The sequence below is a fragment of the Schistocerca piceifrons genome, chromosome 9 (genome assembly GCF_021461385.2).
Source record: "Schistocerca piceifrons isolate TAMUIC-IGC-003096 chromosome 9, iqSchPice1.1, whole genome shotgun sequence".
Classification (NCBI taxonomy): Eukaryota; Metazoa; Arthropoda; class Insecta; order Orthoptera; family Acrididae; genus Schistocerca; species Schistocerca piceifrons.
In genome coordinates, this window is record NC_060146.1 from 32,490,203 (window position 1) to 32,515,069 (window position 24,867).

Genomic DNA, 24,867 nt, shown 5'->3' on the forward strand with positions numbered 1-24,867 from the left:
AACAATCAAAGGTCAGTAGTAGCTCACCTGGCGTCGGTGGAAGGCGGTGTCAGCACCGGTGTACGGCTGCGTCATCGTCGATGGACAACTGCATCGGCTTTTGTGGACGTTGGCGCTGGTGGATGGCGGTGTCAGCGCTGGTGGATGGCGGCGTTGGCGATTTGAGACTAACCGCAACGTTGTGCGATTTTCTTGATTCCCTTAATCATTTCACCATTCATCAACGTGATATTTCTGGATAAGTATCGTGGAATCCCTCTTCAGCCTCGCTGTTACCGGTTGCTATGACAAGTTTATTCTTGTAGCATCTTCTTTAATATTTTCCCTTCTTTCTCAGGTTCTTTCTTTACGGTCACCATGTTCTTTTGGTGGCCTCGTGTAATGATAAGCTCTTTCTATACAGCTTAAGTGTTTTCGTGGACTTACTTGTTGAAGAATGCTGGTTCTGCTTTCTTACAGCACCGATGTCTTCTGCTAGCACCGGACGCTTCTCCGAAGATTTCACTGCTAGGAAGGGGAGATTTTCACTCTCTCGCTCTCTCACTCTCTTCTTATTTAAAAATACGCTACTCTTGGAATATAATTCAATGCACCAGAACATATTTATTTCCACTTTGTACAAAAATAAAAAACTTAACTTTATGATGTAAGCCCACACATTACCAGGCACCAAAAATCAGTTAATTACACATTTTTGAACACAATTAATACATAAGCTTTTATCGTGGCTGACTAACCGTGTCCAGTCCACGTACTCTAAACAGTCACTATTTTGAGTCTCTTAATTTGTTTTTTAACAGTACAAAGCTACGTTACTCTTTGCAGCCGGCCACGGAGCTTCCGGGCCGTATGTGTTTATTCTTGGCAGGTCACGCTGAACATTTGCCAGCGCCGACGAACTATGTCTCTTCCAGTTTCGCCTGCACAAACAATAAGTGGGTGCAGTATCCCGTGCTCATCCTTACGCCCTGCTTTAAAGTAACGCGTGTTCGAAACGGCTGGAACACAAGTGTCTCCAGACTTTCGTAAAATTCTTGGGGCACTACAATAGGGCACAGACATAAACATTAGGCTACGGTACATGGCAGTCTGTTACAACCACCTCCATTTGGCATTCACATTTATTGGCTACGTCAGCTCACAGCTGAATTACAGTAGAATCTCATATAGCAGCATAATTTGTTCCAGAATTTCACTCATAATGCAAAACACTCGTTAAGTGAAACAATTTATCCTATATAAATGAAGGTAAAATACGATAATTTGTTCCATGCAGAAAAAGTACTAAGTTTTTTGTATTCATGACATTTATTTAAAGAAAATTATACATACAGTATTATGTATTTTATTATTCACAATCCATAACAAATTCTTTTTTAGTAGGAAGTTTCTTTTTTTTAAGAAAGAACACTTGAACACTTTGTGAAAGTGCAACCCAGCATTATCATCAAATAAATTTGTAGTGTGCACAGTCTCTGCTTTACTGGGGGTGAAAATTGTCAATGTACGATGCAACAGATTCCCGTGCTTTGAGAATTCCTCTAATTGCACCAGAAGATTGCAGCTTTGCTGTTCCTCCTCCTCCTCTTGCTTTGAAGAACTCCTCTCCACAGCTTCCTGCTGTGAAATGTACTGCAACTCCTTAAGCTCTTCGGTGGTCATTTCTTGGGTGTGATTGTTCACAAGCTCATCAGTATGATTGTTATCCACATCTAGTCCCATGCCCTTCTCTCACTTTGACTACAGGCTACACAGATACTGGCTCTCATGCCTCAGTCACATTATCTAATGCACTCTGGCCAAAGCTTCTTCAGAGCAGAAGTGAAAAGTTCTCTTGGTAACCCCTTTTCGATCATGTTGACACAGGCAACAATGTTGTGAAATTTCTAAAACTGTCTGAAAGAGAGAGATTGGTAGCTTCAGTCAACTCAAAGCAATGCTCGAAGAGTGCTTTAGTGTAGAGTTTCTTAAAGTTAGAAATAATGTGCTGGTCTAGAGGCTGGAGTAATGGAGTGGTGTTGGGAGGCAGAAATTGGATCTTGATGAACTGAAATTCTTCAAGCAGATGGTCTTGTAGACCTGGAGAATGGGCAGGTGCATTGTCTATAACAAGCAAGACATGGAGTGGCAGATTCGTCTCAAGCAAATATTTTTTTCACCAAACACTTCATTGATCCAGTTCAAAAAAAGATCATACCATCGGAGCCTTGTTGTTGTGACCGGGCTATGCTCTCTGCTCTGCTGTTATAAATATATGCTTCAGCACCTTTTTGCAGAATAGACCCGACTTCTCTCAATTAAAAACCTGTTGCTGCAGGTAACCCTCGGAATCTGAGCATCTCGAAGGTGCCGATGAAGTTATCTGCTGCCTTTGTGTTAGAGCTGGCTTCTTCACCCTGCCTCACAATGCTGTGGATGCTGGTTCTTCTCTTAAACTTCTCGAACCCCTCACGACTTTCCTTGAACACTTCTTGAGCCACCGATGATCCTGGCATCTTTTTAACGAGATTGGCGAAAATGATTCTTGCCCTCTCACAAATAATTTCCTCATTAACAGTGTCGCTCTGCATTTGCTTTTGGTTTATCCATATAAGGCGCAACCTTCCGACATCATCCAAAATATGAAACTTGTTTAGCTACTCCTGTCACTCCCTTTGAAGCATCTAGTTCCTTAATCTTGTCCTTGTTCTTGGGAATAGTGCAAATAGTTAATGTAGACCGAGTGTGTATGCGTGCTAGATCGGAAACCCTCACACCACACTCGCGCTTTTCAATGATTTTATGTTTCATTTCCTAGGTCATTTTCTTTCTCTTATGGTTGTCCTCTTGCAGCTTTATCTTCGGGGACATTCCTATAAGGTTACTAAAATTTGCACACACAAAAAAACACTGTGTCAACACAGGTTTAGAAAAATGTGTGATCGCAAGCAACACTAAGATGGTAGCAGAAAAAGCACTATACCCAGACTGCAATACATATTAAAGACATCGTTCACATGCCACTGCCGACAATGAAAGCTGTTCACGTAGTTGAATGTTTCCTCTGCCACATGTGAACAGCTGGTGACGTCACACTAAATCATCGACACTCATTAAGCAAGTCACATTTTTACAATTTATTTTGCTCGTATGCAAGTCATGGGAGGTGCCCATTAAGTGATGTTCCACTGCATTACCTTTGGACCTAACTTAGACCTCAGGCTACACTATAGACTGGTCTGTCACAACAACAAAGATTTAAGATCGGTCCAGTATCACATACTAGCTGAAGACTGATTAAAGCCCTGTGACTCAGTGTACTGGACCCTAAGATGAGGAGGCAAATTCTATGGTGGGGTACCAAATTATTACATTCACTGAATGGCCACAGCAGTTTTATTATGCAATTTTATTCTGCCATTTTTTATGAACTTTATTTTATGTATCACTGATATTACATTTATGTAAACTGAATCAGTTTAATGAAAAAAACTTTAAAACACACAATTTTACTGAATACAGTGAAGACAAGTAAAGTTTCAGTATTTTCTTATAATCAGTCTACAAAGGAGATGGCTTACAAATCACTCATGCGACCCATCTTAGAATATTGCTCAAGTGTATGGGACCCAGGCCAAATAGGACTAACATGGGTTATTGAAGATACACAGAGGAGGAGACATGAATGTCCCCACTGCTCTCAACTGTGGATGGTGAGACACCTTTTACTTGAGTGCCCCTATTTTACTCTGTTACGCACCCGTCTACAGCTGTCGCGTGATATATCTTCCCTTTTAGCAGGTGAACGCGCTCAGTCGATCGCGTTCTCGAGTTTATTGGTGCCAGTGAGATGACGTCAGTCATTTGAAGCTCTTTTTGGGGACAAACAACCCCCCTTCTATAGTGGTTTTTAAGCTTTCCTTCCGTTTTTAGTTTCCCCATTTTTTTGAGTTTGGCTCCCATTGCTGCTGGTTTCCAGTTTCGTTTTTTTTTACTTTTTCCTAAGTCACAGACCGGGCGCTAATGACCTTAGCAGTTTTGCGCACTAAAACCATAACAAAAAAAGAAAGAAAAGAAAAATTCCTTTCAGCAGCTATTTCAGCTATCTGTTCTTCCTCGGGTTCCCCCTGTTGGAAGAGGGTCCCTTGGTGGACTCAGGAAATTGCTGCAGCCATAAAAGACCGGTGCCGTGCTCTTCAACACTTCAAGTGGCACGCTTCTACTGCTCTCCTTGTGGTCTTTAAATGATTCCGTGCCCGGGCTCGCTACCTAATAAAATTTCAGAAACGGATTTGCTAGGAATGACCATAGGACCGCACACACCCTCTTCACAAGTCTGGGTGAAACTCTGGCAAATTTTTGGCCACTGCCCTCCCACCGGGGTTGCAGGAATTTATGTGCATAGTGTTGCCCTTATCCATCCACTTTGTCCCAGAGCATTTCACTCAACACTTTGCTCAAGCTTCTGCATCGACTCAATATCTGCACATGTTCCTCCTCTTGAAAGAGCGCTTGGAACGTCTGCCTTTGTCTTTCATTTCTTGATGCTTGGAGCCCTATAATGCACCATTTAGCGAGTGGGAATTTGCCAGCATCCTCGTCCTTTGTCCCAACGTGGCTCCTGGACTGGATCGGATACATAACCAAATGCTCAAACACTTACCGGCAACTGGCTACCGTTGTATACTGACCCTCTTCAACCGCCTGTGGTGTGAAGGATCTTTCCTACCCAGTGGCAGGAAAGCATTGTTGTTCCAGTGTTGAAGCCAGGGAAGCCACCTCTGTAGTCGGATAGCTACTGTCCGATTAGTCTTACCAACACCCTCTGCAAGCTCCTTGAACACATGGTGAGTCAGCAGCTGTTTTGGATACTCGAATCCCGCAACCTTTTGTCGTCGACTCAAAGGGGTTTTCACTGTGGTCGCTCTACGGTGGACAACTTGGTCCACCTGGAGTCTGCAATCCAGTCGGCTTTTGTCCATCGGCAACACCTCCTTGTAGTCTTATTTGATTTGCATAAAGCCTATGACACCATCTGGTGCCACCGCATCCTCACTACCCTTCATGAATGGAGCCTTCGTACCACTCTGCCCATTTTTATCCGTAACTTTCTTTCTTGTCACTCTTTTTGGGTCAAAGTTGGTTCCTCCTACAGCACTCACCATTTGCAAGAAAATGGGGTACCATAGGTTTCTGTGTGGAGCGTCCCTCTCTTTCTTAAAGCCATTAATGGTCTGGTGACTGCTGTTGGGCTGACAGTGTCCCCGTGTTTGTATGCTGACGATTTTTGTATCTACCTTGCCTCCTCTGTAATGGGCACTGCAGAACGCCATCTACAGGGGCACTCTGTCGGGTGCACTCGTAGGCTCTCTCCAATTGCTTTCTGTTTTCGGCGTGTGTCATTCATTTCTGCTGTCGCCGTTCAGTCCATCCCCATCCGGAACTGTTCCTCAATGGCCAGCCCCTCGAGGTGGTGGACACCCATCACTTCTTGGGTCTGGTCTTTGATGCCCCGTTGACATAGCTACCTCACTTTTGCCAGTTGAAGAGGACGTGCTGGTTCCATCTCATTGTTCTTAGGTGTCTGTGCAGTACCGCAGTACCACCTGGGATGCGGACTGCTCTGTTCTCCTGCGATTGTATCAAGCATTGGCCCAGTCTTGTTTAGACTATGGAAGTCCTGTCTATGGTCCTGCATCGCCTTCGGCACTGCAGATACTAGACCCCATCCACCACTGTAGGGTGTGGCTTGTGGCTGCTGCCTCCCGGACTAGCCCCGTACTTAGCCTTCTCACAGAGGCGGGGATTCCACTACTGCGAGTTTTGCGCCAGCAACAGCTGATATCTTATGTGCTCCGCATTCGCTGCACCCCAAAGCATCCTAATTGTGGTTTCCTTTATCCAGACAGAGAGATCACCCTTCCGCAGCAGTGGCCACGATGTCGGTTTCCCATGGCTGTCCGCATTCATTCGCTCTTTTCTGAGCTCCAGCAGTTGCCTTTACCACCTCTCTTCTCTGCTCATGCAAGTACCATCCGTGGTGTGTCTCTTGGCCGCAACTCTCTCTTGATCTCTCCATCAATTCAAAGGATTCTGTCCCTCCAGTGGCTCTTCGCCAGCAGTTCTCCTGTCTCTTCAGTTCTTTTCAGGGTTCAGAAGTGATCTATACTGATGGCTCCATGGTTGCTGGCCACACTGGTTTTGCTTACACCTACGCGCGGCACCAGGAACTTTGTTCCTTGCCAGATGGCTGTAGTGTTTTTACTGCAGAATTGGTAGCCATCTTGCACGCACTGGACCATATCCGTTCATGCTCTGGACTATCCTTCACTATCTGTAGTGACTCATTGAGCGGTTTGCATGCTATCAGCCAGTGCTTCCCTCGCTACCCATTGGTCATCGCTATTCAGGACTCGCTTTCTCTTCTCGCCCAACTTGGATGCCTGGTTTTCATTTGTACCCCAGGCCATGTTGGGATTCCATGCAATGAACTTGCCGATCGACTGGCTAAATTAGCCATTACCAGGCCATCTCTTGCTATTGGCATTCCAGAAATAGACCTTCGCTCAGCATTACATCGTCAGGTTTTGGGCCTTTGGGATGCAGAACGGCACACTCATTCTTCACCGAACAAGCTCAGGGTGATTAAGGACTCTACAACTCCATGGCGGTCCTCCTTATGGGCCTCTCATAAGGCCTATGTCGGCTCCGCATTGGCCATACTTTTTTTACTCACGGTTATCTCCTGCATTGTGAGGGGGCCCCCCCCCCCCCCTCCCCGTCGTTATGGATCGATGTTGATTATGGCTCACATCTTTTTGGACTGCCCCAACTTAGCCACCGTACGACGGACTTTTAGCTTTCCAGACTCGCTACGTTTGGTGTTGGCTGACAACGCCTCGGCGGCAGATCTCGTTTTATCTTTTATTTGTGATGGGGGTTTTTATCACTTTATTTAAGGGAGGGACCTTCCACCTTATCGGTGAGTGGAGGGGATGGCAGGCCCTCTTGCTCCCCCCTTTGCCCCGACTGGATTGGCTTCAACTGGGCTTGGTGGTTCACCCCAGCCCTGTGCCTTCCCACTCCTTTCGTTACGAGGTCTGGTATGTCTCGAGCGTCTCTTGTCTCCTGTGCTTCTTCCTTCTTGCCCCTGTCATTAGTTACTTTCTTTCCCTCACCTCTTCTTCTGCCCTTTTCCTTTGTTCTCTGTCATTAATTTATCATTTAATGGCCATTGTAGTGCCTCTCCTAATGTGGGATTTTATCAATTTTAGTTAATCTAAGGTCGGAGGGACTGATGACCACATAGTTCGCTCCCTTTTACACCCAACCAACCAACCAGATTTTAATGCCTGTAACCCCTTGTGGAGTGGCATTGTGCTTACGGCCGAGGTAGAGATGTCGAAACTTTCCCGTTTCAACTCAATCTCTGCCTCTTAAATACTGGGGCCGTCACACATTTCAGTGTTGCACATGGCACATACTCGGCCATTGATTTATCCCTCTTCAGGCCAGGACTTCTCCCATCTGTCCACTGGAGAGCTCATGATGACTAGTGTGGTAGTGACCATTTTCCCATCTTCCTGTCACTCCCCCAGCACCATACCCCCAGAAGCATTCCTCTGCTGTCTCCATTAAATCTCTGCTACATGGTACCATCGATGAGGTTGTTATGCAGTTACCTAGAACGATCATTTCTGCCTTGTTCTTTAGGTTGCCCCCAGCGAAAGTCAGTACCTTGGTGGTCGCCGGAAATCGCTGAGGCCATTAAAGAGCGTCGGCAAACTCTACAGTGACAAAAGCGGCACCCTTCTGTAGGGCACCTAATAGCCTTTAAACAGCTCCATGCACATGTTCGCCAGCTTATCAAAAGGCAGAAACAGGAGTGTTGGGAGAGGTATGCCTCGACCATTGGGTGCCGTGTGTCACCTTCCCATTTTTGGATGAAGATCAGACGTGTTTGTGGGTACCAGACCCCGACAGGTGTTACTGGAAATAACATCAATGGCGTATTATCTACCACCGAAGCAAACACAATTGCCGAGCACTATGCTCAAGCCTCTGTGTCAGCATTTCGCGCCCTCAGACAGTGGATGGAAAGGAAAGCCCTCTCATTGACTGAATGTCACAGTGAATCCTGTAATGATCCATTTACAGAGTGGGATCTCCTCATCGTCCTTGCACATTGCCCTGACACAGCTCCTGCCCCAGATAAGGTGATCATATGATCAAACATCTCCGCATCTTCAACCAGATCTGGTGCGATGCCGTTTTTCCATTGCAATGGCGGGAGAGCACCATCATTCCGGTGCTGAAACCTGGTAAAAACCTGCTTGATGTGGATAGTTATTGGAGCATCAGCCTCACCAACATGATTTGTAAGCTGTTAGAATGTATGGTAAGTCGGCGGTTGTGTTGGGTTCTGGAGTTACATGGCCTACTGTCTCCATGCCAGGGCGGTTTTCACCCGGGTCGTTCTACCATTGATAATCTAGTTTCCCAAAAGTCTGCCATCAGAACAGTGTTTTCCAGACTCCAACACGTGGTCGCCATTTTTTTAAATTTTTTTATTTTATTTTCTAAAGACTTTGGATATGATGCCACCAGGTCATGTCCCGTGGTATGTGCAGGGCCTGCCCCCAATTTTTACCCAAAATTTCCTATCACTCCATATTTTCCATGACCAAGTTGGCGCCTCCCGCCCCCCCCCCCCCCATCGCCGCCTCCCGCCCCCCCCCCCATCGCCGCCTCCCGCCCCCCCCCCCAATCGCCGCCTCCCGCCCCCCCCCCAATCGCCGCCTCCCGCCCCCCCCCCATCGCCGCCTCCCGCCCCCCCCCCATCGCCGCCTCCCGCCCCCCCCCCCATCGCCGCCTACCGCCCCCCTCCCCCCCCTCAGTGTCAACAATGACCATGGACTTCTTTGCTCCTGATGTCCAGCACGGTAGTCAGTCTGTTGTGGTGGTGCTGCCGTGTACCCCGTTGGTTGTAGCCGCCTGACCACACAGGGATTGTTCTGCTGATGCCTGTGCCATTTACTCCCCACATACGCCAAGGGGTAGATGCCCATCTCCCTGGGGCATCGGGACTCCCAGCATAGGCCTTTGCTGCGGCTGGGTGGCGCCCGTGGGGAGGGACCCTAGTCAGAATGGGTGGCATCAGGCCGGATGACAATTGATGTAGCGTAGTACATCATCCCTTTCTGGTGGTGAAACACCAGCAGTCTCTTAAGAGATAACGAGCTCCATTCAATGCAGAGAAGTACGACCCCAAATCGTTCTCCTCCCTGCCACACCATGGGAGGAACTTCAGGGTAAGGATGGCAGCAGTTCTTATTCGCCCCGGTACCTTGTATGTTCGAGAGCTGATGGGGGGAATCTTTCATAACAATGGAACCACAGTTTTTCGTTGAGCTTTTAGTGGACAAGTTTGGGGAGATGGAGGGCTTCTCCACAATGAGGTCTGGGACAGTCTTGATCAAAACAGCATTCTCTGCCCAGACACGGAAGTTAATCGCTGATGACAGCTGGGGTATGGTTCTGTAACCATCACGCCTCATAAGAGCTTAAATATGGTCCAGGGTAACATATTTCATAGAAACCTCCTTTTGCAGTCTGACAATGAGCTGCGCGCCCATTTAGAGTGGCAAGGTGTACACTTCGTCAGGTGTGTACACAGGGGTCCAAAAGATAATCAGGTTGCCACCTGTGCCTTCATCTTGGCCTTTGAGGGTGATACATTGCCGGAGAAAGTCAAGGTGAAGGTCTACCGGTGTGATGTGGAGCCCTATATCCCTCCCCCGATGTGGAGCTTTAAGTGCTGGAAGTTCGGCCATATGCCTTCTCGCTGTACTTCCAGCGCCACGTGCCGGGATTATGTATGTGCATCACATCCCAATACTCCATGTGCCTCGCCTCCCATCCGTGTCAACTGCGGAGAGCACCTTCGCCTTGCTCGCCAGACTGCAAGGTTCTCCAGAAAGAATGGAAAATCATTGAGTACAAGACCCTGGACAGACTGATCTACACTGAGGCTAAGAGAAAATTTGAACGCCTGCATCCTGTGTGTATGAGATCGTCTTATGCTGCTGCTGCTACAACATTTGTGGCACCATCAGCTCCGCCAACCCAGGTCACCTCTCGGAGCTGGAAAACTACACCTGCCCCCTTGATGGTGGAGGATATATCCCTCCCATCTACGTCGTAAGCAACAGCCCCCCACCCCCACCCCCCCCCCACCCCGACCCACTCACTCACCCACCCACCCACCCACCCACCCCCCACAACCATCGGGGACATCCGTTCGCATTCTAAGCTGGAGAAGCGTAAGTCTTCTTCGGCTTCTTTCGCCAGGAAGTGATCCCTTGGGTCACTCCCTTCCCAGGTTTCTGCTACTGGGAAAGATGACACCTGCCAGTGGATGAAGACCCCAAAAGTAGCTGGTCGTAGGGCTTCACGCTCATCCTCAGTCCCAGAGACTGAGCCAGTGAAGTCCTCCCTGCCAGGGAAACCCAAGGAGCAGAGAGAGAAACCCAAAAAGAAAACCCCTAAGACCAAAGAAATTGCGGTGGCACCCACACCACCGCTACCTACAAGGTCTGCGGCTGAGGATGGGGTGGAGGTTTTGGCGTCCACTAACACCCTAGATCTCGCCAGACCCACAGACACAATGGATATAGACTGCTCAGGCAATAAATCAGTGGCAGCAGGTGACCCTGAGGTGTAAACTGCCTCATTGAATGTTTCATGCCTTCCCAGTCTCACAGTGTGATGCTCCACTGGAATTGTGGCAGTTTTTTCCACCGCCTGGCTGAGCTGTGGCAACTGTTTCAGCAATGCGAACCCCTGCCCTCCATGGCTAAAAGGGATATGACAGGAACCATAGTTACTATAGTGTGTCAGGTGGAGTTTGTGTTTATATCCTAAACTCGGCCTGTAGTGAACATGTGCCCCTTCAAACCCCTCTAGAAGCTGTAGCTGTCGGAATAAAGACGACACAGGAAATAACTGTCAGCATTGTGTATCTTCCTCCAGATTGTGCAGTACCCCTGAATGTATTAGCTGCACTGATTGATCAACTCCCTAAAGCTTTCCTAGTTCTGGGAGATTTTAATATCCCATAACCCCTTGTGGGGTGGTACCATGCTTACTGGCTGAGAGATGTCGAAACATTACTGACGCAATTCGACCTCTGCCTCGTAAATACTGGGGCAGCCACACATTTCAGTGTGATTCATGGTTGTTACTCAGCCATTGATTTATCAGTTTGCTACCCAGGACTTCTTCCATCTATCCACTGGAGAGCACATGACGTCCTGGATGGTAGTGACCACTTCCCCATCTTCCTGTCACTGCCCCAGGGTCAGGTACATGGACGTCTGCCCAGATGGACGTTGAACAACGCAGACTGGGGAACTATCGCATATGCTGTCACCGCTGAATCTCCCCCACACGTAACAACGATGTGATGGTTGAGCAAGTGACTAGCACAGTTGTTTCTGATGGAGAAAATGCTATCCCTCTTTCTTTAGGGTGCCCAAGGCTTAAGGCAGTCCCTTGGTGGTCGCCGGAAGTCGCTGAAGCAATTAAGGAGCGTCAGTGAGCTCTACAGCAGCATAAGCAGTACCTTGTCCTGGTACACCTCATAGCCTTTAAACGGCTCTGTGCCCATATTCGCTACCTTATCAAACAACGGAAGGAGGAGTCTTGGGAGAGAGAAGTCTTGACCAGTAGGTGTCACACGCCACCTTACCCCCCAGGGGGTCCACAACTCTTTTGTGGACACGTGCGTAGCGAGCACGGGACCCCGAGCTAATGTGGCCCTCCTTCCTTTCCGGGCTGCATACCTTCCCTTTCCGCATCCTTCCCCGTCGCATTTCCATGCGTAGCTGGTGACGGGGTAACGCGTAATTCCCCGCCCCGGGTAGACAGGTAGGACACGTACGTACCCCCTGGTAACGGCCAGGCCCAGGGAGGGGTGATTACCCGAGCTGATACCTTCCGAAAGTTCCGATTGGTCCCTCCGTCTGTTTGTCGGGAGGTGTGACCTGAGGTGTGAACAATCACCTAAGGTGGGAGTGCCCCCAGAGAGGGCCCCCACAAGGGAGGAGCGCGCCATCGGAGACGCCGGTAATCATGGGGGATTCTTCCGCAATGGTTTCCTCACCTTCCACTATGTCTGCTCACAAGCGTAAGTTCACCGAGTCTCAGCCATAGACAGTTCTTCCATCGTTGCCACAGTTCCTTGTCGTTTCTCAGTCTGACGAAGGTCATGACTTCTCCACGGTTAACCCTTTCGTTATTCAGAAAGGTTTCAACGCAATTTCAGGTCCTGTAAAGTCTTGTTCCAGATTACGGAATGGCACCCTGTTGTTAGAAACAGTCAGTGCCCTCCAGGCACAAAAATTGCTGTGTACTTCTCTGCTTCACACCTTCCCTGTCCGGGTTGAAGCGCACAGCACTTTAAATTCCTCGTGTGGAGTCGTTTATACACGCTCCCTCGATGGATTGTCTGACGAAGAAATTCAGCACTACCTGTCTGACCAGGGCGCAAGGGCTGTTCATAGGGTTATGAAAAGGGTTGACACGAACATCATTCCAACCTGTCTTCTTGACATTTGACAAAGTTCAACTCCCATCGAAAATCAAAGTAGGCTATGAGATAATTTCCGTTCGCCCTTGCGTCCCAAACCCTACGCGTTGCTATCGGTGTCAGCGGTTCAGTCACACCAGCCAGTCCTGTTCCAATCCGGCCAAATGTGTTACGTGTGGCAAGGATGCCCATGAGGGTGCTTGTCCACCTCCACCCCCTCGCTGCATCAACAGTATGGGTGACCACGCTGCTTCCTCTCGAGATTGCCCCGTTTTTAAGGACGAAAAACTCATCCAGGAAATCAGAGTGAAGGAAAAGGTGTCGACCTTTGCTGCTCGAAAATTATTCGCCAGTCGACAGCCCACCGTGCCTCAGACAGGAAAATACAGCACTGTCCTTGCTTCTCCTCGGCCAACAAAGGAGGTGGCCACGCAGACTTGCGACCTCACCTTTAGTGCCACGGTCGTCAGATCGGCCAGCGCAAAGATCGCCCATTCAACCTCACCACTTTCGCCTGCCCACTCTCTGGCTCACCCTTCGTCGGGTTCTGCTAAATCTCGAGCCCAAAAGTCAGACACCAAGACTTCGAAAAACGAGCATACTCGTGAAGATTTTTTACATACCGCAACTTCCCAACCCTCAGTTCCTCCTTCATCTAAACATCATACTTCCAAGAAGGCTACAAAGAAACCCAGTTCCTCTCCTTCTCCGCCAAGGCGTGTCCCATCTACAGCACCACCTGGAGGAAATCGCCCTCGGCCGTCTTCTGTGTCGCCGAGGCGCACTGCTGGTGGCCGATCAACCGGCCGATCGCTGGTGGCAGGAGCTGCTCCTGAACAACCTATGGATCAGGATCTTCTGCCTTCGGCTGAATGCCATTCCATGCTGTCGGTCGCAAGCTCAGAGCAGTCGTTGAGTTGACAGCGACCTTGGTCACATTCCTCCATTTTCTGTTCACCCTATGTCCATTATCCACTGGAATATCCGTGGTATTCGAGCCAATCGGGATGAATTGTCGATCCTCTTACGATCCTACTCGCTGGTCATCTTCTGTCTTCAGGAAACAAAGCTGCGTCCCCATGACCGCTTTGTTCTCCCTCATTTTCAGTCCGTCCGATATGATCTCCCCTCTGTTGAAGGCACTGCAGCACATGGAGGACTCATGATTCTTCTCCATGATACTCTCCATTATCACCCAATCCACTTAAACACTTCCTTCCAAGCCGTCGCCGTCTGTCTTTCCCTTTCTGGATATACGTTCTCTCTTTGTACTGTATACATTCCATCGTCCAAACCAATGGCACGAGCTGATCTCCTTCATCTTCTTGGTCAGCTTCCACCCCCCTATTTGCTGGTTGGGGACTTCAATGCCCACCACCCACTTTGGGGATCTCCACATCCTTGTCCACGTGGCTCACTGTTGCTAGACGTCTTCCACCAAGCGGATCTAGTTTGCCTCAACACTGGGGTCCCAACATTTTTGTCTGCCTCCACGACAAATTTATCTCATTTGGACCTTGCGGTCGGTACTGTTCCGCTAGCTCGGCACTTCGAATGGTTCGCCCTTGATGGTACACACTCGAGTGACCACTTTCCATGTGTCCTTAGACTGCAGCCTCAACTGCCATATATGCGCCCGCGACGCTGGAAGTTTGCCCAAGCTGATTGGACACTTTTTTCGTCTCTAGCGACATTCGATGACCGTCACTTTCCCAGCGTCGACGATGAGGTCACACATATTACCGACGTTATTCTTACAGCTGCGGCACATTCAATACCACGCACCTCCGAATTGCCCCGGCGCCCCGCAGTTCCTTGGTGGAACGAGGCATGCCGTGATGCAATACGTGAGCGGCACCGTGCTCTCCGCGTTTTCCGCCACCATCCTACTTTGGCCAACTGTATCCGCTATAAGCAGTTTCGTGCGCGATGCCGTCGTGTCATCCACGATAGCAAGAAGGCAAGCTGGAAATTCTTTACTAGCTCATTTAACACCTTCACTCCCTCCTCGGAAGTTTCGAGTCGGCTTCGACGGTTCTCAGGTGCGCCTAGTTTCTCCCCGGTCTCTGGGCTCACTGTCGCGCATGACACATTAGTGGGCCCCGTCGCAATTTCTAACTCGTTGGGTCAGCACTTTGCTGAGATTTCGAGCTCTTCAAATTACCCGCCAGCGTTTCTCCCGAAGAAATATGCAGGGGAAGTGTGACCTCTTGCTTTCTCCTCTCGAAATCTCGAAAGCTACAATACTGTTTTCTCCATGCGGGAACTCCAACATGTACTCTCTTCTTCTCGCTCCTCCGCCCCAGGACTGGATGGTATCCACGTCCAAATGTTGCTGCATTTATCAACCCATAGTCTGCGTTACCTCCTTCGCATTTATAATCGGATTTGGACCAACAGTACGTTTCCCAGACGATGGCGGGAAGCTATCGTCGTTCCTGTTCCGAAACCTGGAAAGGACAAACATCTCCCCTCTAGCTATCGCCCCATTTCTCTCACGAGTAGTGTCTGTAAGGTTTTGGAGAGTATGGTGAATTGCCGTTTAGCTTGGTGGCTGGAGTCCCGCAGTCTTTTAACACTGCCCAATGCGGATTCCGTAAGCATTGTTCTGCAGTTGACCATCTTGTTGCTCTCTCCACTTATATCATGAACAATTTTCTCCGGAAACGCCAAACAGTAGCAATATTTTTGTATCTGGAGAGAGCATACGATACCTGTTGGAGGGCAGGCATCCTCCGCACACTGTTCCCTTGGGACTTTCGAGGTCGGCTGCCCCTTTTTCTTCTCGAATTTATGGCAGAGCGCACATTTAGGGTGCGGGTGAACACTACTCTCTCCTGTACTTTCTCCCAAGAAAACGGGGTACCCCAGGGCTCCGTGCTAAGTGTTGTACTGTTTGCCATTGCCATAAATCCAATTATGGACTGTCTCCTTCCTGATGTCTCAGGCTCCCTCTTTGTGGACGATTTTGCGATCCACTACAGCTCTCAACGGACCAGCCTTCTTGAACGTTGTCTTCAAGGATGTCTCTATCGCCTCCACTCTTGGAGCATCGAAACAGGCTTCCGCTTTTCTCCCAGTAAGACCGTTTGTGTTAATTTTTGGCGACATAAGGAGTTTCTTCCGCCCTCCTTACATCTAGGTCCTGTCAACCTTCCGTTTTCAGACGTCCCTAAACACGTCCGTGTTCTGAATGGTACCTCCTGGGGAGCAGACCGAATGGTCCTTCTCCGCCTCTATTGCGCCTTAGTGCGCTCGAAACAGGACTATGGAAGCATAGTCTACTCCTCTGCTCGGCCGTTTATTCTTCGGCGTCTCGACTCTATCCACCACCGTGGATTACGTTTAGTGTCTGGAGCTTTTTACACCAGCCCTGTGGAAAGCCTTTATGCTGAGACTGCTGAGCCTCCGCTGTCCAATCGGCGAGCAGTCCTTCTGAGTCGTTATGCTAGCCATCTGTCTTCCATGCCTGCTAATCCAGCCCATGACATTTTTTCGACGCCTCCTTTAATGTAGGGTACGCAGGCCGCCCCTCCTCCCTCCTACCACCGGGAGTCCTCTTCCGTCAACTGCTCCATTCTCTTTCCTTCCGCTTTCCTAAAACCTTCTTGACAACTTGGGGTACAGCACTGCCTTGGCTCCGTCCCCGGATCTGCCTGCTCCGTGAACTTTGTTGATTTCTCAATGATGGTACCCCTTCACTTGTTTATCGTCGGGCATTTGCTGCTCTATGTGCACGAATGACGGACGCCACATTTATTTACACCGACGGCTCGAAAACATTGTTAGGTGTAGGGAGTGCCTATATTGTTGGCGACACCCCAAATCACTTTCGGCTTCCCGACCAGTGTTCGGTTTATAATGCGGAGCTTTACGCTGTTCTCCAGGCTGCCCACTACATCCGCCGCCGTCAGCAGATACAGTACATTATCTGCTCAGATTCTCTCAGCTCTCTCCTCAGTCTCCAAGCTCTTTATCCTGTGCACCCTCTGATCCATCGGATTCAGGACTGTCTGCGCTTGCTCCACCTGGGGGGGGCGTCTCGGTGGCGTTCCTCTGGCTCCCGGGACACGTTGGTATCTGTGGAAATGAGGCGGCCGATATTGCAGCCAAGGCTGCAGTCTCTCTTCTTCGGCCAACTATTCAATCGATTCCCTTCGCCGATCTACGGAGCGTTTTATGTCGTTGTGTTGTTCATTTATGGCACGCGCATTGGTCGACACTTCCCAATAATAAATTGCGGGACGTGAGAGCTCTTCCTTGTGCTTGGACCTCTTCCTCCTGAACACGTCGTCGGGAGGCGGTAATTTTAACTAGACTCCGGATAGGGCACTGTCTTTTTAGCCATCGACATCTTTTAAGCGGCAATCCTCCCCCCACTCTGTCCCCACTGCTCTCAGCTGTGGATGATAAGACACCTTTTAATTGAGTGCCCCTATTTTAATCCGTTACGCTCCCGTCTACAGCTGTCGCCTGATATATCGTCCATTTTAGCAGATGACACGCGCTCAGCCGACTGCGTACTCAAGTTTATTAGTGCCAGTGAAATGACGTCAGTCATTTGAAGCTCTTTTTTTTTTTTTTTTTTTTTTTTTTTTTTTTTTTTTTTTTTTTTTTTTTTTTTTGGGGGGGGGCAACCAACCCCTTTCTGTAGTGGATTTTTAAGCCTTCCTTCTGCTTTTAGTTTCTCCAATGTTATGACTTTCGTTCCCATTGCTGCTGGTTTCCATTTTCGGTTTTTTACTGTTTCCTAAGTCACTGACCGGGTGCTAATGACCATAGCAGTGTTGCGCCCTAAAACCAAACCAAAACAAAAAACGCCACCTTCCCAAGTCTGGGCCAAGATCAAACGTCTTTTTGGGTACCAGGCTCCAACAGCTGCCCCCGATGTTAGCATAAATGGCGAGTTATGTACCGATGCAAACGCGATTGCCGAGCACTTTACCCCCAAGCCTTTCGCACACACAAACAGCGGCTGGAACGGAACGCCCTCTCATTCACTACACACTGCAGTGAATCCTATAACGCCCTATTTACAGAGTAGGAGCTCCTCAGTGCCCTTGCACATTGCCCCGACACAGCTCCTGGGCCTAATCGCATGCACAACCAGATGATAAAACATCTCTCATGTGACGAAGATGACGAGAAGATGTCACTTTTAAACAGGATCTGGTGCGATGGCGTCTTTCCATCACAATGGAGGGAGAGCACCATCATTCCTGTGCTCAAACCCAGTAAAAACCCTCTTGATCTGGATAGCTATCGGCCCATCAGCCTCACGAACGTTCTTTGTAAGCTGCTGGAACGTATGGTTTGTCGTCAGTTGGGTTGGGTTCTGGAGTCATGTGTCTTGCTGGCTCGATGTCAGGGCAGCTTTCGTGAAGCTCGCTCTACCATTGATAATCTTGTGACCATTGAGTATGCCATCCCAACAGCCTTTTCCAGACGGCAACACCTGATTGCCATCTTTTTTTGACTTACGTAAAGCATACGACACGACTTTGCGACATCATATCCTTCCCCCATTGTATGAGTGGGGTCTCTGGGGACCACTCCAGATTTTTATCCAAAACTTCCTGTCGCTCCATACTTTACGTGTCCAAGTTGGTGACTCCCATAATTCCATCAATATCCAGGAGAATGGAGACCCACAGGGCTCTGTATTGTGTGTGTGTCTATTTTTAGTGGCCATTAACGGTCTAGCAGCAGCAGTCGGGCCCTCCGTCTCACCTTCTCTGTATGTAGACGACTTCTGCGTTTCGTACTGCCGCTCCAGTACTGTTGTTGCTGAGCGGTGCCTCCAGAGAGCCATCCACAAGGCACAGTCATGGGCTCTAGACCACGGCTTCCAGTTTTCAGCCTCAAAGTCTTGTGTCGTGCACTTCTGTCGGCATTGTACAGTTCATCCGGAACCCAAACTTTACCTTAATGACGATTCACTCTCTGTAGTGGAGACACATAAATTCCTAGGACTAGTTTTCGACACTCGATTGACTTGGCTCCCTCATCTTCGTCATCTTAAGCAAAAGTGCTGGCAGCACCTCAGTGCCCTTCGTTGCCTGAGCAACACCAATTGGGATACATATTGCTGCAAGCTGCTGCAGCTCTACAGAGCCCTTGTCCAATCCCGAATAGACTATGGGAGTGTGGTGTATGGTTCGGCAGCACCTTCAGCATTGCATTTACTCGACCCTGTGCACCACTGTGGGGTTCAATCAGCGACAGGCGCTTTCAGGACAAGTCCTGTGACCAGCGTACTGGCGGAGGTGGTGTCCCTCCACTACAGATCAGACGTGCGCAACTGCTCGCCTTTTACGCAGCACACATTCATAGTTTACCTGCCCATCTGAATAACAGTCTGCTTTACCCGCCCGTGGCAGTCCATCTCCTGCATCGGTGGCCCAGATCGGGGCTGACGTTTGCGGTCACTTCTCTCCAAACTGGAGTCCTTCCCTTTACCACCTCTGCTTGCGGCACGTTCACATTCGCCTCCATGGTGTACACCTCGGCCACAGCTTTGTCTGGACCTTCTGCATGGCCTTAAGGACTCCGTCAACCCCACTGCTTTCCGCTGTCACTTCCTCTCGATTCTTGACATGTTCCGGGGCTCTGAAGTGGTTTACACAGACGGCTCAACGGCTGATGGTCACGTTGGCTTCGCATATGTTCATGGAGGACAGTTTGAGCAGTACTCCTTGCCAGTTGGCTGCATTGGCTAAACGTGGTTAACGTACGGACACCTACTCTGTCGCAAGGCCACTGTGGCTCCCAAATAAGTCGTCCACATCTTTCTGGACTGCCCACTTTTATCCGCTCTGCAGCAGACTTTTAACTTTCGCAGCACCCTACCTTCGGTGTTGGGTGACACTGCTTCAACAGCAGATTTAGTTTTACGTTTTATTCATGAGAGGGGTTTTTATTGTACCATCTAAGGATGAGCATTTAGCCTTCTCTCTGAGGTTGCCACGCTCCCTCCATTTTAACTCTGTCGCACTTTCTTTACATTTGTTTGGCTTGGTGGTCGTCTTTTCCCTACATGTGTCCATCTCGCCTTGGCTTTTTGAGGTGAACATTTTAATGTGTTGCAGAGTGGCTGGCTCCTCCTCTTTTATTATTGTGATCAGCCAGCCCAGACCATATGCTCTGTTTTAATGCCTTCTTCTATTTTTCCTTGTGGTGTATTTTTTCTCCATTATTTGTTCGTTCCATTTGGTTGGTTTTTTTTTTTTTTTTTTTTTTTTTTGGGGGGGGGGGGGTGTTCTGTACCTTGAGCCTTGCACCTTGCTTGTGTCAGATAAAAGGGACTGATGACCCTTTAGTTCGGTCCCTTTACACCCGAAACCAACCAACAATCCAATCGGCATTGCCGAGTGAAAATGTGTGTCAGACCGGGATTCGAAGCGAGGATTTCCTGCGTTAACCACTGCACCTCCCAGAGACAGTGTTCATCACAATTGCGTGGGCTGTCTCAGTATGCCCCTCGGTGACCCACATTCCCACCCAGCACCACCTATCCGCAGTCTTGAGCTGTGTCCTCTGTGCTTGCTACTTCGAGATTCTCACAGCAGGTTGAGTGTGATTCTGCATTTTCACTGAATGTGGTGGATTCGTAGCCCATTCTGGTGACTCAGTTATACAAATGCGTGTCTGTTCTTTCGGACATGTCCATATCTGTGAATGTTTTGTGTAGATTGAAGATGGAGCATTTACGTGGATGGTGGCTAGGTGGGAATATGGCTCAACCGAAGGTTGAACAGAGTTAGTCTGTGCAATTAATGATAAACACAATGCCTGGGTGGTTCAGTGGCTAATGTCCTCCCACTCCACCTTCAACTTACATAATATAAATCACTACTGGGGATTTCACTTGACATGGTGTCTGTTCTTTTGGGCATGTCCGAAAGATCTTTTGGACATATCTGAAAGAATAGACACCACAGATTCGTATAAAAAAATTAATTTGAAAAATTTGAGTGCTACTTATCCTATATTACTTGGTTGCTGTTATTATCTGATAATTAAAAAAAGGGTGGTGGTTAGCATTTCAACCCTACACAGAACACTATTATAACATTAATATTATGAAAAAGACAGTTTGCTCCTCACCATATAGAGGAGATGTAGGGGACGGATAAGCACTCGAAAAGTCTGCTGTCCATTTTAGGTTTCAGCAAAAGAGCTTCTTCAGAAATTGGAAAGAAAGCGCGTGACACACACACACACACACACACACACACACACACACACACACACACACACACACACACACAAAAGACCACAACAGCCAGACTGCAGAGACAGTAACCGCACAAGACAGTAGTAGCAATCTGGTGTAGGTGGTGAGGCAGCATGGAGCGGTGAAGTGAGGTGCAACACTGCTTGCTGCAGCATGCAGGGGTGTGGTGGGAACAATGTAGGGCTGCTAGGTTCAGTTTGGAAGTTTTGGGGGGAGGGGCAGCAGAAAAGGAGAAAAGTAGAGAACGGGAAAAAGACTATCAGGCGCATTGGCAGAATAGAAGGCTGTGTAGTGCTGGAATGGGAGCAGGAAAGGACAGAAACTAGTGAAGGTTGATGCCTGGGGGGTTATGGAAATGTAAGATGTATTTCACAGAGTGTTTCCATCTGCATGGTTCAGAAAAACTGGTGTTGGTAGGGAGGATCCAGTTGGCATAGGCTGTGAAGCAGTCATCAAAGTAAAGCGCATAGTGTTGGGCAGCATGTTCAGTACCTGGATGGTCCAGCTATCTCTTGACCACAGTTTGGGAGTGGCCATTCATTTTTGGTTGCCATGCAGGCATAGAAAGCAGCACAGTGGTTGCAGCTTAGTTTGTCGCTCACGTGACTGCTTCACAGGGCAGGAGATGCTTATGACTGGAATGGAGTACCTGCTGATGGCTGGATGTGTGGGACAGCTGTTCCATGTATTGCAGGGATATAAGCCGTGAGGCAAGGGGTTGCAAGCAGATGTGGAGTAGCAATGGACAAAGATATTGCCTAGGTTCGATAGGTTGCTGAAACCACGGTGGGAAGGATAGTGGACAGGATATTCCTTACTTGAAGGTAATTGAAACTGTGGTGGAGAATGTGATTCAGTTTCTCCAGGTGGTTCTGAGCCACAAGGGTGTAGAGACAAGGGACTGTAGAGACAAGGCATGGGACATCTGTTTCCATATTAGGTTGGGAGGGTAATTTCGGTCTGTGTAGGTTTCGGTAAGACCCTTGGTATATTTTGAGTGTGATTGCTCATCATTACAGATGTAACAGCCACCCATGGCTGTACAAAAGGGACTTCTTGTTACAGAATGTATGGCAGCTGTTGAAGTGAAAGTATTGTTGGTGGTTGGTAACTTCGATATGGATGGAGGTACTGATGTGGCACTTTTGAGGTGGATTTCAACATCAAGGAAGATGGTTTGTTCAGTTGAGAAGGACCAGGCGAAGCAAATGGGGGTGAAGGTGTTGAAGTTCTCAAGGAATGTGGATAGGTGTCCTCACTCTCAATCCAGATCACGAAGATATCGCAATGAATCTGAACACGGTGAGGGACTTGAGGTTCTGGGTTGTTCAGAAGGGTTCCTTTAGAATGCCCGTGAATATCTTCGTGTAGGATGGTGCCTTCTGGGTGCCCATTGCTAATTTACCCCCTGTAAAATGATTGACCCAATTGAGGGGGGGGGGGGGGGGCGAGGGTTATTGGTTGGCTGACAGTCCTCGGTTTCCGCAAAGACACTCTGGCTATCAAATTGAAATGTGATAGTGATTTTCCTTCTTAGGTTGTGAAGATCAGTAGTAATTCGTGCAATAAAGTAATGTTGTAAACCTAACACGGGCAATTGGCATCACACCCAGGATTGCACATTGTTGACCACAAGTTAGCCATTTAAGGGAGTAACACAATATACACATCTCATCACATTTGCGTTTTGTGCCAGTCTCTGTATACCTGTAAGCATTCATTTGCAGTTTTGTGCCAGTCTCTGTATACCTGTAAGCATTCATTTGCAGTTTTGTGCCAGTCTCTGTATACCTGTAAGCATTCATTTGCAGTTTTGTTTTAAGAAGTGTTTCCTTTATAAAACATTCTATTGTGGTTTTATTTTCCAGTAAAATGATACTCCTTTTGTTAATTGGACTTGCGGTCTCAATTCGAGGTGAAACCGACTTAAAATCCTTGATTCCACAACAAGTGCATTTGTCCCTTTCAGGTAAGTGTTTCTATCGTTATGAAATGTACAAGTTTCAGACTGTGTGTAGGAAAATGGTTGATAGAGTTGTAAAAAGTGAACCTGTTTAATTCTTTCTCTACAGGTTAGTGCATGCTGTTTGATAGTGGAATCTGACTCTCTATTTTCCTGATGAACTGAATGTTCTATTGTTGTATTTATTTACTTCATGTTCCATAGATTTGTGTTGGGACAGATTGCAGGATATTAAATGAGGCAATTTTACAGGCTTGTAATTACTACAGTAAACCAGTCTGTGTTATATGTAATGTTAGACTGATTCTCTTATAAGAAAAATAAAATATTGGAAACACTACCAATGATAAATACACATATGTACACACAACAATCTGAATCTAGATGTCACAAAAATCTTGCTGCCACTGAACTGTATCCCCTTTTGGAATACACTCACAGAGGATGTCTTTAGTGCCATGAGTATAGTATAAACTATTTTAGTTACGACCCTCTTTTAACTAAAATAGCTTCCCATGGAACGGCGGGCATAGGAAGGAGCCATCCTTGTTACCATGGCCATATCCATGATTTGTTTGTATGTCTGCCCCTCAAAGGTGAAGTAGTTGTGGGTAAGAATAAAGTTGATTAAGGTGAGTGGAAAGGATGTCATAGGTTTGGAATCAGGTGGCTGCTGACTGAGCAGACAGACAATGTACATTGGAGATGTTGGTATAGAGGGAGGTGGCATCAATGGTGACAAGCAAAGTGTGTGGTGGGAGTGGGACGGGCACGGATTTCAGACGATCTGGGAAATGGTTGGTATCTTTGATGTGGAAGGGGAGTCTTTGTACTATGGGTTGCAAGTATTTATTAACTAAGGCAGGTATACAGTATGTTCAGTCGGTGCTTTGAAGCCAGTAACTATGGGACGGCCAGTATTGATTGAATTTGTGGATCTTAGGAAGAAGGTAAAAGATGGGGGTGCGTGGTTTGGGTGGGGTGAAAAGTTCTGTGGATTGAGGTGTTACTCCTTGTGAGGGGCCTGAGGTTTTAAGGAGGGACTGCAGGTCAGTTTTAATCAGGGATGGGATCTTGATGGTCAGACAGCTAGTGTAGACATTCACTAACGTATTCCTTTTGGTCAAGTTCCACAGTGGTAGATCCTTTGTCTGCTGAGAGAAAAATGGAGTCGTCAGCGTTTAGGGAACGTAGAGCCTGTCGGCTTTTAGGGAACGTAGAGCCTGGAGTTCTGCAGAGGACAGATTAGGGTCACATTGTAGGGACCTGAAGAAGGGTTGCGAAGCAATGCTGAATGTGAGGAATTCTTGGGATGATTTTGAGGTAGTGGTGGTAGATCAAGTTGGGATCATGGTCTGAACTGTTAAAGATGATTCAATTTCAGGTTTGCTGTGGGGAAAGGTTTTGGGGTTGGGTTGCAAAGTGATATTTCCAATAGATATTACATGTGAAGGAAAATAGGTCCTTCACCAAAGCAGCATGATCAGATCCAAGTTCAGGGCTGAAAGTGATGCCCTTAGATAAAACAGGTATTTCAGGAGGGGCCAAATTCATATTCTTGAGGGAAGGGGGGAATAACCTGTTTAACAAAGTGTCTAGCACCCAGCGCATGTTGGTATATCGATTATTCATATGATGTTGAAATGCATCCCTGTTGGTTTTTGAACATTTTTTAACGCATTCTAAGTTGATTTCGGAATTAATGATTAGTTGAATTTTGAATGCGTGCTTAGTGAACATGTCTCTGCCAGGGGAATCCTCATTGCACCTAGGAATCCTCATTGCACCTCGAAATAAACTTTCCTGCAGGCAAAAGGGGCGGGCTATACGAGCTAAGGGGAATAAAGCCGAACGGGTGAATGCCAATTGCCGTTTGTGGTTGACCGTGTTTATTAATGATCAGTGTTGTTACAATTACTAGCAAAAGCCATAGTAACAGACTACCAGAGTGGGAATAAATGGCTGACAGGAATAACAAGTAAGAAAGATTGTGTGTTACCTTCTCAGAGTATCGAAGAAAATGAAATTGTGACCGAAAGTTTTTGGCCAGACCGCTACACCAGAAAGGGTATACAGTTGTACAGTCCCCAGCTAGCATGT

At 47.9% G+C, this 24,867-nt stretch overlaps 1 protein-coding gene across 1 annotated transcript in view; it reads left to right on the forward strand.

Moving 5' to 3' along the window:
* The window catches only part of LOC124716919 (acid phosphatase type 7-like), a 186,348-nt gene that overhangs the window by 24,415 nt on the left and 137,066 nt on the right, over positions 1–24,867 (forward strand). The window contains exon 3 of the mRNA XM_047243490.1: positions 22,670–22,773. Coding sequence (XP_047099446.1) covers positions 22,670–22,773 — 104 coding nt within the window. The remainder of the gene's footprint in view (positions 1–22,669; positions 22,774–24,867) is intronic.